General features: G+C 35.9%; 1 protein-coding gene across 2 annotated transcripts in view; it reads right to left on the reverse strand.

The window, feature by feature from the left end:
- The window catches only part of arhgap21b (Rho GTPase activating protein 21b), a 54,046-nt gene that overhangs the window by 29,431 nt on the left and 11,159 nt on the right, over positions 1 to 13,456 (reverse strand). For both annotated transcript variants that reach the window (XM_079614219.1, XM_079614220.1), the window contains exons 3-4: positions 8,809 to 8,982; positions 8,692 to 8,713 (exon numbers count right to left, since the gene is read on the reverse strand). In XM_079614219.1, coding sequence (XP_079470345.1) covers positions 8,692 to 8,713; positions 8,809 to 8,982 — 196 coding nt within the window. The remainder of the gene's footprint in view (positions 1 to 8,691; positions 8,714 to 8,808; positions 8,983 to 13,456) is intronic.

The following is a 13,456-nucleotide window of genomic DNA, read 5'->3' on the forward strand; positions in this document are numbered from 1 at the left end:
GGGAAATAAACCTGTGGATTCTACATAACAAATGGACTAAATCTAAAGCATGCTAAATCCCTCTCTTTGAGATCACAAATATTGTTCAACAGATCAGTCAACCTCATTAATTGACTACTTTGGTTTCGGTCGGCTGGTCGACAATCTTGACCCGTCCCCAATTTGTTTTTCACATCCAATCAGTTTGTTCATACAGTTAGCATCCGGTATATCCACATTGAATGCTATAGTAATGATGTCAGATGCTAAGAGAGAAATGCTAAGAGAATTTATTCTACAACAACAAAAGAGAGGGCACAACTACAGCACAATGTGGGTGACATTACAGAATATGGTCTGTCCCAAAGAAATAATTATTATTCTGCTTATTGATTTGGGTTCTTTATTGATTCTTTATGTATATTTAAGGAAGTATGGATTGGACAAAAATTCTAACTGCATTAACATCAGAATCCTGTTTTCAAATCATTAAATTGTTTCTGATTTGCAAACAACATTTATTATACTTGCATTAATATTTATCCGTTCACATTTATTGCTTTGCTGCCCTTGGTATCTCTCCTAAACCAATAATTTTATTTTTTGTTGGAAAATATCCATTCGCATACTACTATGAACTTAATTTTAATTAATTAGTACAGTAAGGTAGCAAAAGGTAGCACAGACGAGGCATTTATAGCACAAAAAGTGTTATTCGATTACCAAATAAACATATTAGAATGATTTACCATCACAGTAATCAATTACATTTAAAAATAGAAAGCATTTTATATATATATATATATATATATATATATATATATATATATATATATATACACATTTCACAATGTTTTTACTGTATGTTTTTATCAAATATATCCAGGTTAACATATGAGACTTCTTTCTGAAGACAGTAGGGAGAAAAACTGATTTTGCTGCAGGTTTGAACAGTCTTAGAGCCACTCAGATGTGCCCAGAATTCAGCATGGCACAAACTCAAACAAACCCACTTGGCATATGAATGCTTTAATCGCTTTCAGTCTTTTCTGGAATTAAAGAATGGAAAACTGAGACCTGAGATCAAATAAAAGAGTATAATTGAGCTGCAGGTGCATGTGTAAATCAGTGTTTAGAGACAGAACAATGGTTGTAGTTTCTACAAACTGCTTCCAAAAGGGCAACAATGAGGAGCTCATCAAGAACATTCAAGTCACTGCATAATGTCCCATACCGGGTGATGATATCTCCCTGGTAAAACTGTAATGATTTCCGTTAGGCAGACATGGCAGTGTGCTACAGGTTGCGATTGCATGTTTCTTTCTTTTAGCTTGAGGTCTTGCCTGTAGAGTAGAGCTGCACGGTTATGAATAAATTGAGAATCACAATTTTTTTTTTGTTTAAAATAGAGATCATGATTCTGAATAGACAACAAAACATAAGTTTATATACATTTATTTTTTTAATCTGTTTGATTGAACGATTCAATGACACGACACGCTCATAAAGACTTCACTACTGAAGTTTAATTTACTGGATGAATCAGCATTTTTGAACAAATCTCTTGAATGATTCAATGTGTCAAATACATGTTTTTAACAGTCACTAGTCACCACCTACTGCTGTAATGATGCCATCAATAATACAATCTTTATTTGCAGCTTCAAGTTACTTTCAAAAGTTGATTTTGATCGCTACCTTAGACATCAGTGTTTATTTTTGAACTCTAAACTTTTATCCCAGTAGTTCTGTGATATGAATTATTGTAAGGGAGTCTTTTTAACCCCCCAGTATTATTATTTCTGCTTGCAAAGCTGTTTCATAACTATACATTAGGGCTGGGACGATAATATCACGATACTTGGGTGCCAATATGATATGTATTGCGTTTTTTTTTTTTTTAAGAATTGCGATTCTACAATTATTGCGATTCGATATTGCAATGTAGCTTATTGCATTTTTTTTAACACTAGACCATCGGGAAAAGTTAAATCATACACTTACACAGACTGTACATGATGTATAAGATGAGTCATATTTACAAAAAAAAATCTTTTATTTCAGAAGCATCATACAATACTACATTCTCTTGAATAAATGATTCAATAACAAATACATTTTTTAACAGTCACTTGTCGCCACTGTAATCCATAAATGCGTTATTTTAAGCACTAAGTTTCTATCAAAAGCTGATTTTGAGCGCTATTGTAGACAGCAGTGTTTATATTTGAACTTTAAACTTTTATCCAAGTTCTTCTATGATCATTTTAACTATTGCATCACAGAAATAATGATACTATGAGGTTGAGGCCAACACAGCTTTGAATGTTGCGATATGATTTTGTCAAAGTTGAATAGACAGACGAATTGAAAGATCGCGTGGGTGTTTGAATAAAACAGTCACAGTCTTTTAAAGATGAATCGTGCAGCTCTATTGTCTCACCTCTCTCTCTCTTATTGTCATATATATATATAGTCTAATTTCAATGCTATGGGCTTCATGTAGATATATAAAGATGGCCATCTTTAAGCATGACTGTTTGGATTTATATAAAATGGTAACACTTTTCAATAAGATTCCATTTGTAACATTAAAATGTATAAGTAAATGTTGAAATGACCAATACTTTTATTAATATTAGTTAAAGTTGTTTCTTTTACCATTAGATAATGCACTATGAACTAACATGAATGATTGATCAATCAATGTAGCTATTATTAATATATTCCTGGTTGGTAACACTTTACTTGAAGGGGTGTGCATAAGACTGACATGACACCTTCATAATCATGACATGACACATATCATGAATATGAAGGAGGTTTAATGCATGTTTATGACAACTGTCATTAAGTGTCATTCGCTCAATTATGACATTTTTAATGCAAATATGACATTGTTTGAGATGTCTTTGTTATTACAACTTGACATAAACCAATTCTACATCATATCCTGTCAGTGTCTTGGTAATAACAACTTGACACTACCAAGACAACATAACCTGTCATAAATATGTCATAAACATGACATAGCAGATTCATTATCAAACATGTGTACCACTGTAGTTGAGGTCAAGAAAAGTATACATGACACTGTTATACAATTGTTTGACAGAGTATTAATACTTAATGACATTTTAATGACAAATTAAATGTGTACCACTGTAGTTGAGGTCAAGAAAAATATTCCTGACACAGTTATACTGGGCTCATGACAGCCAATGTCAACCAACCACATGACAGTTTAATGTAATGTTAGCCCATAAAGCTAAGTGGGTTTTTAAGTTTGATCATGAATCATTTTCAGACATATTTATGACAGGTTATGTTGTCTTGGTAATGTCAAGTTGTCATGACAAAGACATCTCAAACAATGTCATATTTCATTTATAAATGTCATAATTGAGCGAATGACACTTGTCATAAACATGCATAAAACCTCCTTAATATTCATGTGTTATGTCATAATTATGAAGGTGTCATGTCAGTCTTATGCACACCCCTTCAAGTAAAGTGTTACCTAATATTTTTATATTTAAAAAGTATAGTACATTTTCATGCTTCAGTACTGTTTTTAAATTTTTGTAATAAAGTTCAGCAATATTTTATGTGTTGCGGTTTTTTTTTCACTCAGTATCTATTTTAAAAACTATTGGTTGATTAATCGGTTATCGGCCAAGGCGAATGGAGCACATTGCATTGTGGGATGCAGAGTGTTCAGTTGTATACTGCACATTATGACAAAAAAACTATGCACAGTACATATTTTAAATACTACAGAAACAATAAGTAGCCTAAAAATAGAAACGTGATCATTTGTAAAGATTGAATGCGCCCTCTTGTGTTCACTGTCATACACTGTAGTTTTCAATTATTAAAACTCTAACACATTTACCTCAGGAATATGAAGAAACGCACCCATTAATGCCATGTTTATTGCATTTTGCATGTAATGAAATAATAATAGACAACATACTAACCAAAGAAAAACTGGTCGGGTATCAGAAATTATAGAACATTCACAATAAAAGTGTAACAATGATAATAAATGAAAGCCAGAGAAAAACATCCATAAACCAATCTCCTCAAATTTCCCTTCTAATGTGGTTGTGGCGTGGATGCATGTCAGTTATGCAATCCGTGCACTGGAGTTCAAGTTTCTTTCTGTCTCTGAGAACATGAAACAATGACTCACTCATATACGGTCCAAAGCAGATGCATGGCAACACGCGAAAATACAGACACAAACTATTCTATGTACATGTTGTGCACATAAAAACAAACTAAAACCAGCAGAGAAATGCACAACTACAAACCTGGAACCACATATATTATTCTGAAAAAAAAACCTCCTGGCTCTCACACAACATGCAAATTTAATATTTTACTATTACATATGCTGGTGTAAGTTCAGGTTGTTGTATTTTTTACTATGTTTTGCATACAGAACTAGAGGCACATTAAGGGATGTTATGTAAGCTAGTTTGGACTCGTCTAGGTAATGTAAATCAAGTTTCACAGGGCTATGCACTAGTGCTCTCTTATAGACTAAAGATTGTTTAGATGATAGTGTAAAAAAGTGTTTTTGCGAACCTTTTTTATATTTCAGTTACGCTGAATTAGGTAGGTCCAATATTATAAACCACAACATAGTTTCAGTTCCCGTTTCAATTTCATGCTTTTCAATGAGTGAGGAAAAAGCATAGAGTGGAAGGGTTCAAATCCTTAACACTTGCTACGTTATATACATTGGTGAATTAGATTGTGCTACGGAAATGAGAAGAGGTGTGATATTCTTTCATATAAGTCTTTTGTAAATATTGTAAATATTTAGGCCAGATACTTCTTACTGACACAGCGGTTCCGACTTGCAGAAGAGCATTTCACAAGGACTGTGCACCACAACAGGCAAAAGATAAATGACAACGCATTAATAATCCTAAAGCTCAGTATGAATCTCCTCTAAGTTGGGCATGATTTGAGGCCCTAACAGAAGGGGGCAACATCAGAATATAGCAGGTTTTGTTGTTGTTGTTTTTTCAGGAAAGATACTCAATTTCCATTATCGGATCTCGTTTTGTAATATGGGAGTCGCTGATAAATGGCGCCATCTTGTGGCCGTTTGGAGAATTGTACACAAGACTGCCATTAAAACACTGATTCTGAAGGGAAAAGAGTCAACAACGGCGTTCAAAGGTAAAATAACTTACCTCACTTAGATAATAAACTTGATTTAACATAACAGCCATTAATGTACAAATGAGATGTTACATAAATACAACCGGTATATATATATATATGAAATAGAGATAGAGTCACGTAATCCATTAAGTCATGTCCAAATAATTAAATAAAATAAGTTATATATTTCCAACATGCATTCATTCATGGCCGTTTTAATTCTCTCTCTGATGTTTGCTCATCATTGGTCACATTCATAAGGCCGTTTACAAACTGGGTTGAGGCTCAAGAATGCTCCAGCCACTGTATGCAGCTTTTAACAAGATCCACTTGTTTAAAACTCATTAAATGATATTATTAACATCTACTATATGACCTTTATTTTGCTAATAAACATCTAAATAATTACAGCTATATATGTGGAAATCAATTATCTCTGCTAGAGAAGTTCTGCGCAAACGCAGATAAAAACAGCGCTCTGTCAACAGGTATTTCATAACCTAGACCGACAAAAACATTAGTTTCTGATAACATGCCAGATGAGATGCACTCAATAACTGCCATGATGATGTATTCGTTGTTTTGTTTGTTTTTCTGACAATGCAAATTCCAGAAGATATTCCATTCTCTTCACTCTTTAGACTATTAAACTACACATAAACCTTTGAAAACTGTAGTTTATAACCATTTAAAGCTGATAGACTCCCCTGTCATTTATTTGTTCTCCATTTAAAAACATCAGACTATGCAAATTAATTTTCCCTTTTGTTAATATTGTTGCTGTTGCAAAGCTTTTGTCTAAAAAAAGACACTTTAGTGATCTATTTAATGATGTAGAAGTGTGTTTTGTTTTGTATGCAAGGAGGAAGTGAAATTGCAGTTTTGAAAAAAAAAAAAAGAAGTGTTAAAATAGTTTGTTCAGTTCAGTGCTGATGTTATAATGGTCAAAAACAGAAATAAAACGATAAACAAATACAACACGCAAATAATCAGAATCGTTAAAGAAAAAGATTGGTCAATCTCTAATTTAGACGATCGTTTCTGAACCATTATGTCCTGCACCTGGAAAATTTCTACATTAATTCTTCCACTATCAATCAATAAAACAAAATTTCCCAACAGATGTTTTTTCCTTCACATATTCCTCATTCTTTATCAAGAATGTGGCTTATCTTTGACCATTATGTGACCATTATGGTCCAGTATGTGCGTTTTGTTGAAATACCACGAGCATTACAACCTTACTATAATTTAGAACAAACAAATCTATGTAGGTCACAGAAGACTCGATGTGGGGGATCCTGAAGCAGATTTAGAAGCCTGTGTTGCTGAAGCAATGTTTAGAGATGCAATTTCTCTGAGCAGGTTTTATCCACCCAAAGCACCAGAAGCGTTGTTAAAATGTTAAAGTAAAAACAAAAATCTACTTTTTAAAAACGTGTCTTAAATCTCCTGTTCCACTCGACTCTTTGGCATTTTGCATATTGTTGTTAAGCTCTTTTTGAATGCAAGAACATGTCCTGTATGTTCAGACAACCCATCGTCTAGCCAAATTCGAAAACAGGCTTTGCATATCCCTAATTGACAGCAGAATGAAACTACAGGAAAAAAACAGATCAAATATACTTTTAACAGTCAAGCTCTTTTGCAACAAAATGATGCAATCTTAAAAACACACCTAAGGTCAAAAGTTCAAAAAGTAACGGGGGAGAGGCTGAGCAGGGGAAATAATTCAGTGAGTTATTTCTGGCAGCTATAGATGGTCGTGCTGAACCATGTTACGAGAGCTATCGTGTAATGGGAGGTGAATAAAAGTCATTCCTTGAGTGAACAACTGCTCTCACAAACTTTTGGGGTGCTAGATTAAAGTAAAAATTGAGTAAACCGGGAATTCTGGGCATTTTCAAGATCCTCAAGTCAAGTTTTATTCAGTCAGAAGGTTGCATACTTGTGCACTATTCTAAGCCATGTTGTAGTATAAATAGTGAGTAAATAACATTGCCGGGATCAGACCCGGAACACCAGGGCCAATGCCGTAAGGGGTGTGTCGTAATGATGACGCACTTGCCATCGCATGGGCCTTTCTACAACCTGTGCTACAGCATATGGGGAACAAGCCACTCGGCAAACCCAGTGGCGCTACTGGAGCCTATGGACTCGTCTTTGCGTAGAAATGACGAAGAGGAGTTATCAGCAGAACTGACATCTGACAGGAGTTATCACATCCTGACGTCACGTGTCTTTACGGGATGTGTGTGAACGCTAAGGCTGTAACGATATTAAATCGAAATCGCGATACGCAGGTCCACGAACCTGTATCGTGATGTGAGAAGGCAGAATCGCGATTCGCGACACCCCTTCCAGCTCCCAGAGTAATCCTTCCTGTCCAGATCCAATGCTACCACATCTTTAAATTACTATTAGTATTATTAGTAGCCTATTATTTGAAGTTAACATTATAAAATTCGTAATTCGTAGGAGCGGGGGCCGGTGAGAGTTTTTTTTTTTCACAAGTCTTTTGAACTGTTTTGATCCACGATATAAAGATCATTACTTGGATGTGGGGGAAAAGCTGCGCACACGAGAAATGATCCAGGCCGAGTTGGATATGGGAAAGCGGTGAGCCACGCACCGTCTCGCTGTCTGACATGTCTGATGAGATCCTCCAAGAGAATAACCTACTTTTAAATGACATTTTTTCAGCAGTCAGTAATAGGCCTAATATAGGCTATTCAAGAAGGGGGGCTTCAAAGATGGCCAAATAAAAATAACTTTTTTATTTTACCAATTTATTTATTTTAAGTTATATAGTGCTTTGTTTGTATAATATCTGCTGGAATGGTAAAACAATTCAGCATTAAATAAATATTTTTAAATTGTTTTTTTTTCTCTCTGAAAAGCAAGACAAAATAGTAAAAAGCTAATTTTTACTATTTAATGAATGTATTGGTGAGAAAATTGGCAAAATAAATGGAAAAATGCGAAACACCACGTTCGGTATTCGGCCAAGCGTTTCATTATTATTCAGCTTCGGCCCAGAATTTTAATTTCGGTGCATGCCTAAACTAAAATAAAAATTCTTTCATAGAAAAAAAAAAAAAAAAAATTTATGAATTCAATCAAGTAGCTAAGCCAACTATTTACAGGTAAATATTACAGTATACAAAGACAAACATCAGACAGCGTCCAAGGCAGTTTTTGAAAAAAGGTACCGTTGGGTACAGGCACCGAATTTCATGTACCGTTACTGGTACCGGTTAAAATGTGAACAGTACCCAAGCCAACTTCAAATACCCAGATAATGCACTTGATTAACCAAAAAAACAGTGAGGAATGTTGGACACTTCATGCACTCAACTGCAGCAGGGTTGGGGGATTTCAGACACTGATGCAAGACGACCAAATAACCTTCTAAAAAGTATACACTTGATGGTAGAGTGCTCAGTGCACAGTATAAGTGCATAGTGTTTAATATGTTATCTGGGACAAAACTATAGATTACATTTTATGTCACTAAAATTGATAACTTACCTCTGTGACTATGGTCTTCATCCTATAAGAAACAAACAGAAAAAAATTGTGTATATTGAAAAATATACAAACAATACCATGCTATGAAACTCCTGTGAAATGAACGATGCACACTACCTTAAAATTGGAGTGCACTGCAGACTCAGGTGGGTACACAATGAAGTGACGCAGAGTGAAGCCGAAGCCTTGTGAAGTGCGACGCAGACAAATCGTCTTCGGCCCTGGCCAAGAAAACGGCTCTTCCTCCAGCTGGAAGAGCACTCCTGACGAATCATCCTGATCCACCACATCCTACACAGAGAGAAACACGTGGAATCATGAGGAAGCAGATCTAGATTTCTGCAAACTAAAAAAATCAATACATGGGAAATGCTTAATTTCAAATCATCACATATACGATAAAAGACAATAATTAATTAAAAGTTCTTTCCACTAATAAAATCAATTTGGGGTTCAAGGGAGACAGGGCCTGATCAAACTGCACAGATCGTGACACATTGCCACTGGCATTCACACCAGTGAATCACTTTTGTGAGCAAGAAAGCACTGAACAAGAGCTCTTCTCCCTTTCACAAGCAGAAGCAGTGTGGACAACAACATCCTGGAGAAACAGCATAATCTGGTGTGCATGCGGTAAAAATGAAAAGAGAAATCAAATTTGACTGTCAAATTTTAGAAAATTAATACAGATTGTAAAGAGCATTTTAAACAGTCTAGTCAACAAACTGAAGTAGGATCAACACGAGGCAGAATCAGAACTGCTGTGATGACATCATCATCCTTGACATTTTCCTCTTCATACGGAGGAACGCCCACTGAAGGTTGAGTCAGGACTGGCCTGATGTCATGTCTGGAGGGTGTGGGTGATGTTTTATGTTTCATCTGAAGTTAATTTTCCTTTGTGGAGCATATTTAAGGATGACGGACACAATACGCCGGTTCCCCCACAGGAGGATTCACTGATCAAATTTGTTTTGCTGGCATTAATGTCGAAAATCTGTCACTGAGGACAAAAACAACTTTGTGGAAACCTGTTTTTCTGAATTATTTTTGAATAATTTTATTTGCTTTAATGAGGCTCAAGTTGTGTGATTTGCTCATGTTGAGGTCTGAAGCCTTGAGATTTCTCTGGATCTCCATGCCTACCAATTCCAGAGTGGGCAATTCTGCTTCCGGCACGCACTGCTCTGTTTATGGAGTATTTATAGTCTCACACACCTACCCAATATTCACGCCCTACCCTTTACTGCCAAACCTCCTCCAGCAGAGGTGTGAGAAATCAAATATTCCCCTCCATAAACACAATCTAACATCTGAAACGCTACAACAGGTGATGCTCAAAAAAGTGTGACTTTTTTTTTATAAGGAAAAAAAAAATAGGCGCCAAATTATTTCAAGTGCCACAAAAGAATAACCATGTTTTAATTTTGTCATGTCAGCCCACCTTTTACAGCAACAACATTTATCCATCTATCTAGTGGATTTCCTGGGAACTAAGATTCACTTAAAGTAGGAAGTAGGAACTGAATTGCTTTTTCAACTTTATAAATGTTGTCGTATGTCTTGCACACACCCAATCTTTTTTCCTTCATTTGTAATATAGAAGTACATTTGGTGAAAGGCATCTCTTTACATGCAATTATTCATTTTTAGAATTTATTAAATTAAATTCATGTTTATTCTTTGCATTCTTTCTCATGTAGACAACAGGTTAAGTAAAAATATATGAATTATGTGATAGTGCATATATTTAGCAAAATGCACCTTTCGATAGTTTTTTTTTTTTTTTGCTGGCTAAAAAGTTTATGAGCATTGAGTGGCTTTTCTGAAGTATATTTGACGTTATGACATTATTGTTCTTAAGCTGTTTTATACAAGCTCTTTCCAAGGTTGAAATGCTGATTAAATGATCTGTCAGGCCACATAAAGATTTTTACCACTTCGAGATAAAATTGACAGAATTTGAAAATTGAAAGTTTGTTAATTGTTTACTAAAATAAAAAAACACATTAAAGGTGGAAGTTCTTCTCAAATCTTACTACGATTATGGCAGTAACAGAAAACAGTAAAGATTAAAAGATATTGAGCATAGAATCCATGTCAGTATCAATTAAAAACGAGAATTGTTGCCGATTAGTTCACGTCCACACAGCTGACGTTTATCTGTTGTAGTTTATCCACGTTGAGTGCACAACATAGATGCATCATGCTTCTTTCCTGCACTTTAACAGTACCTGCATGTTCAGTCACTGACACGTCCCTGTCGTTTTCATACAACTAGCTTGACGGGAGTTAATCACTCATCGTTGTGTTTTTAATGCTCCATGTCAAGTTAAATTAGTTATTTTAAAAGAGCCCGTCTCAAGACGCAGTGGTCTTTCCCATTCATTAGCGCTCTTGTCTGTCTTGTGCTCTCTCTAGAGTGAATGTCTGTAGGCCTGTTTACTCCTGGTATTAAAATGCGCTTTGGTCGATACATAGACCCTCTCCTCAAAGAAATCAGGACAGAAGTGTTTGAAAGCTAACAAAAGAGACAGATTTAAACACCAGGTGTAAACAGCAATGTGTCTCTCTCGTCTACTTGTGATCCAATCGACCAAACGCATCTTAATACCAGGTGTAAACGGAACGGCTGTCAATAGGTTTAAGTCAATGTGTGCATTCTCACTGACTGCGGAGCGGCTGCGTTCCAACTCCGTCCCAGCTCCGGTGATCCGGCGAGCCCTCCGGAGCAGATATACGCACTACGCAGAGCTTCTATTTTTGCCGGATGCCAGAGAGCTCCGCAGCAATTCAGCACAGGGCAGATTGTTATATCGCACAATCACACGTGCATTCGCGAGATCTCGTTGGTCCTCGTGACTTCAGCTGTCAGTCATGGCCGCAGCCATTCTGCACCAAATCCGAACCTGGTGCGTATTGAAGGATGGCAGAGCACGGAGCCGACACGCAGCCGTTCAGAAGTTGGTGGAGATCCGGAGTGAGAAACAAGTATTGTATTTCATTCAGCAAATGTGATGCAGGGCAGTATAACTTATGGTTTAAAAATCGGATTAGACGGATTATTATCTATCTCTCTCCATTGTGAAGTGAACTTGCATAAAGGAACAAGCAACGTTGTCCAAAAGTTCATCTGCAGTCCCATGTGCAGCACTGAGCAAAAACATCTGCTGATGTTTGCAAGACGTCTGCAGTGGAAAGGAGGGCTGCAAAATCATTATCCCTCTCATGACTAGTTGATGAGGTCACTACTGGAAACAAATGGAAGAAACATCCTAAGCTTTTGTCAGGTGTGTGCTAGGGAACACTGACTCAACAGTGAGCAGGCTATAGGGCCTTGGTCTATTTTGGTAGTCTTAAGGTTCCTTAAGTGGCTGCAATATGTTCAGAGGGTGCCACATTCTGATTTGAGCGGCTGAGTCTTTGAGGAACGAGTTAATAAGTGTGAAACACAGCAAGTGCACATGAAATCTGAGAGCCTGTGTGAACTTGTGGAGCAGGTTTCTGTCAAGAGCTGTGACAATTTCCAGAATATTACGCTCATTATTTAAACTGCTGAGCACTAGTAAAGCTGACTGCAGGAAGCTAATAGTGTGCTGTACAGCAGTTAGTGCTGTATACTAGAACAATTCCAGAAATTGAGGTAATGGGACCTCATAGATTACAAACATAAGCTGATTTGAAAAGCTTAGTTTTACAAAACTCTAACTATTAGAACTCCCTTATGGTCATAATGGTCTCAGAGCACCCCACAGGATTTTCTCACAGATCTTTAGGACCCTTTATATGGCTAAATGACGAGTGTATATATATCACAGTATTTTCTACTTTTCCTATTTGGATAAAAATATATATATATATACAGTACATATTTATAAAATAAAATAAAAAGTGATTTCACATCCTGCCCAATGTTGTCCTAAGAAAATCTTCATATTGAAGGCTATGAAAACAAATATAGTGAAAGTAACCATCTAGGTTGTTATATGTAAATGTAATGGGTTAAAATGTAATGGGTTAAAAATCACATTACATTCTATTGTAACATTATTACAATCTAAAAACTAAAATAATGCATTTTAAATAAAAAGTTAAATCACTCAATTAAAAATTAAATAAATAAAAACAAAAGTAAAAGGAACACACATTCACCCACATTTGATTACTCTACATTTAGTCTTTTTACTGTTACCTCCATCATAAAAATACACTTACGTGAAGGTTAAAATTATACATATGGCACATTTAATGTCCAACAAAAAATATTTTTGGAAAATCTAGCTATATTTTGGTCAGAATTCTGTTCTATTGTGTTTGGTGTGCATGCGTGCGCGGCAGCGTTCGTTCACTGAAGTCTGTGAGGTTTAGTGGAGACTCACTTGCATAAGGCTAGTCCACTCCTAACAGCTAAATATTTTTCAGAAGCACTCATAACTACTGTATATATTGATATAACCAATATTGCCTAATCCTACTGTGTGTATTTATATATACACTGTATACAGTGTGTGTGTACTGTATATATATACAAACTCGATATACCACCCCATCCCTAATACAGGCAAGAGTATCATCTGAGCTTGTCCATCATCCCACCTTACACATGACAATGGCCAGAAAGTGTGGCACATACAAAACACCTAATGAATGGTGGAAACATTATTTTGGCAACACAGCAGTCATGCTGTGCCGCACAGCTGGGCAGGATCCATTCACAGTGTGTCACCAAGAAAAACTACAGAATGGCATTAATTATTAATTATTT

Source organism: Phoxinus phoxinus (assembly GCF_949152265.1).
Source record: "Phoxinus phoxinus genome assembly, chromosome: 5".
NCBI classification, from domain to species: domain Eukaryota; kingdom Metazoa; phylum Chordata; class Actinopteri; order Cypriniformes; family Leuciscidae; genus Phoxinus; species Phoxinus phoxinus.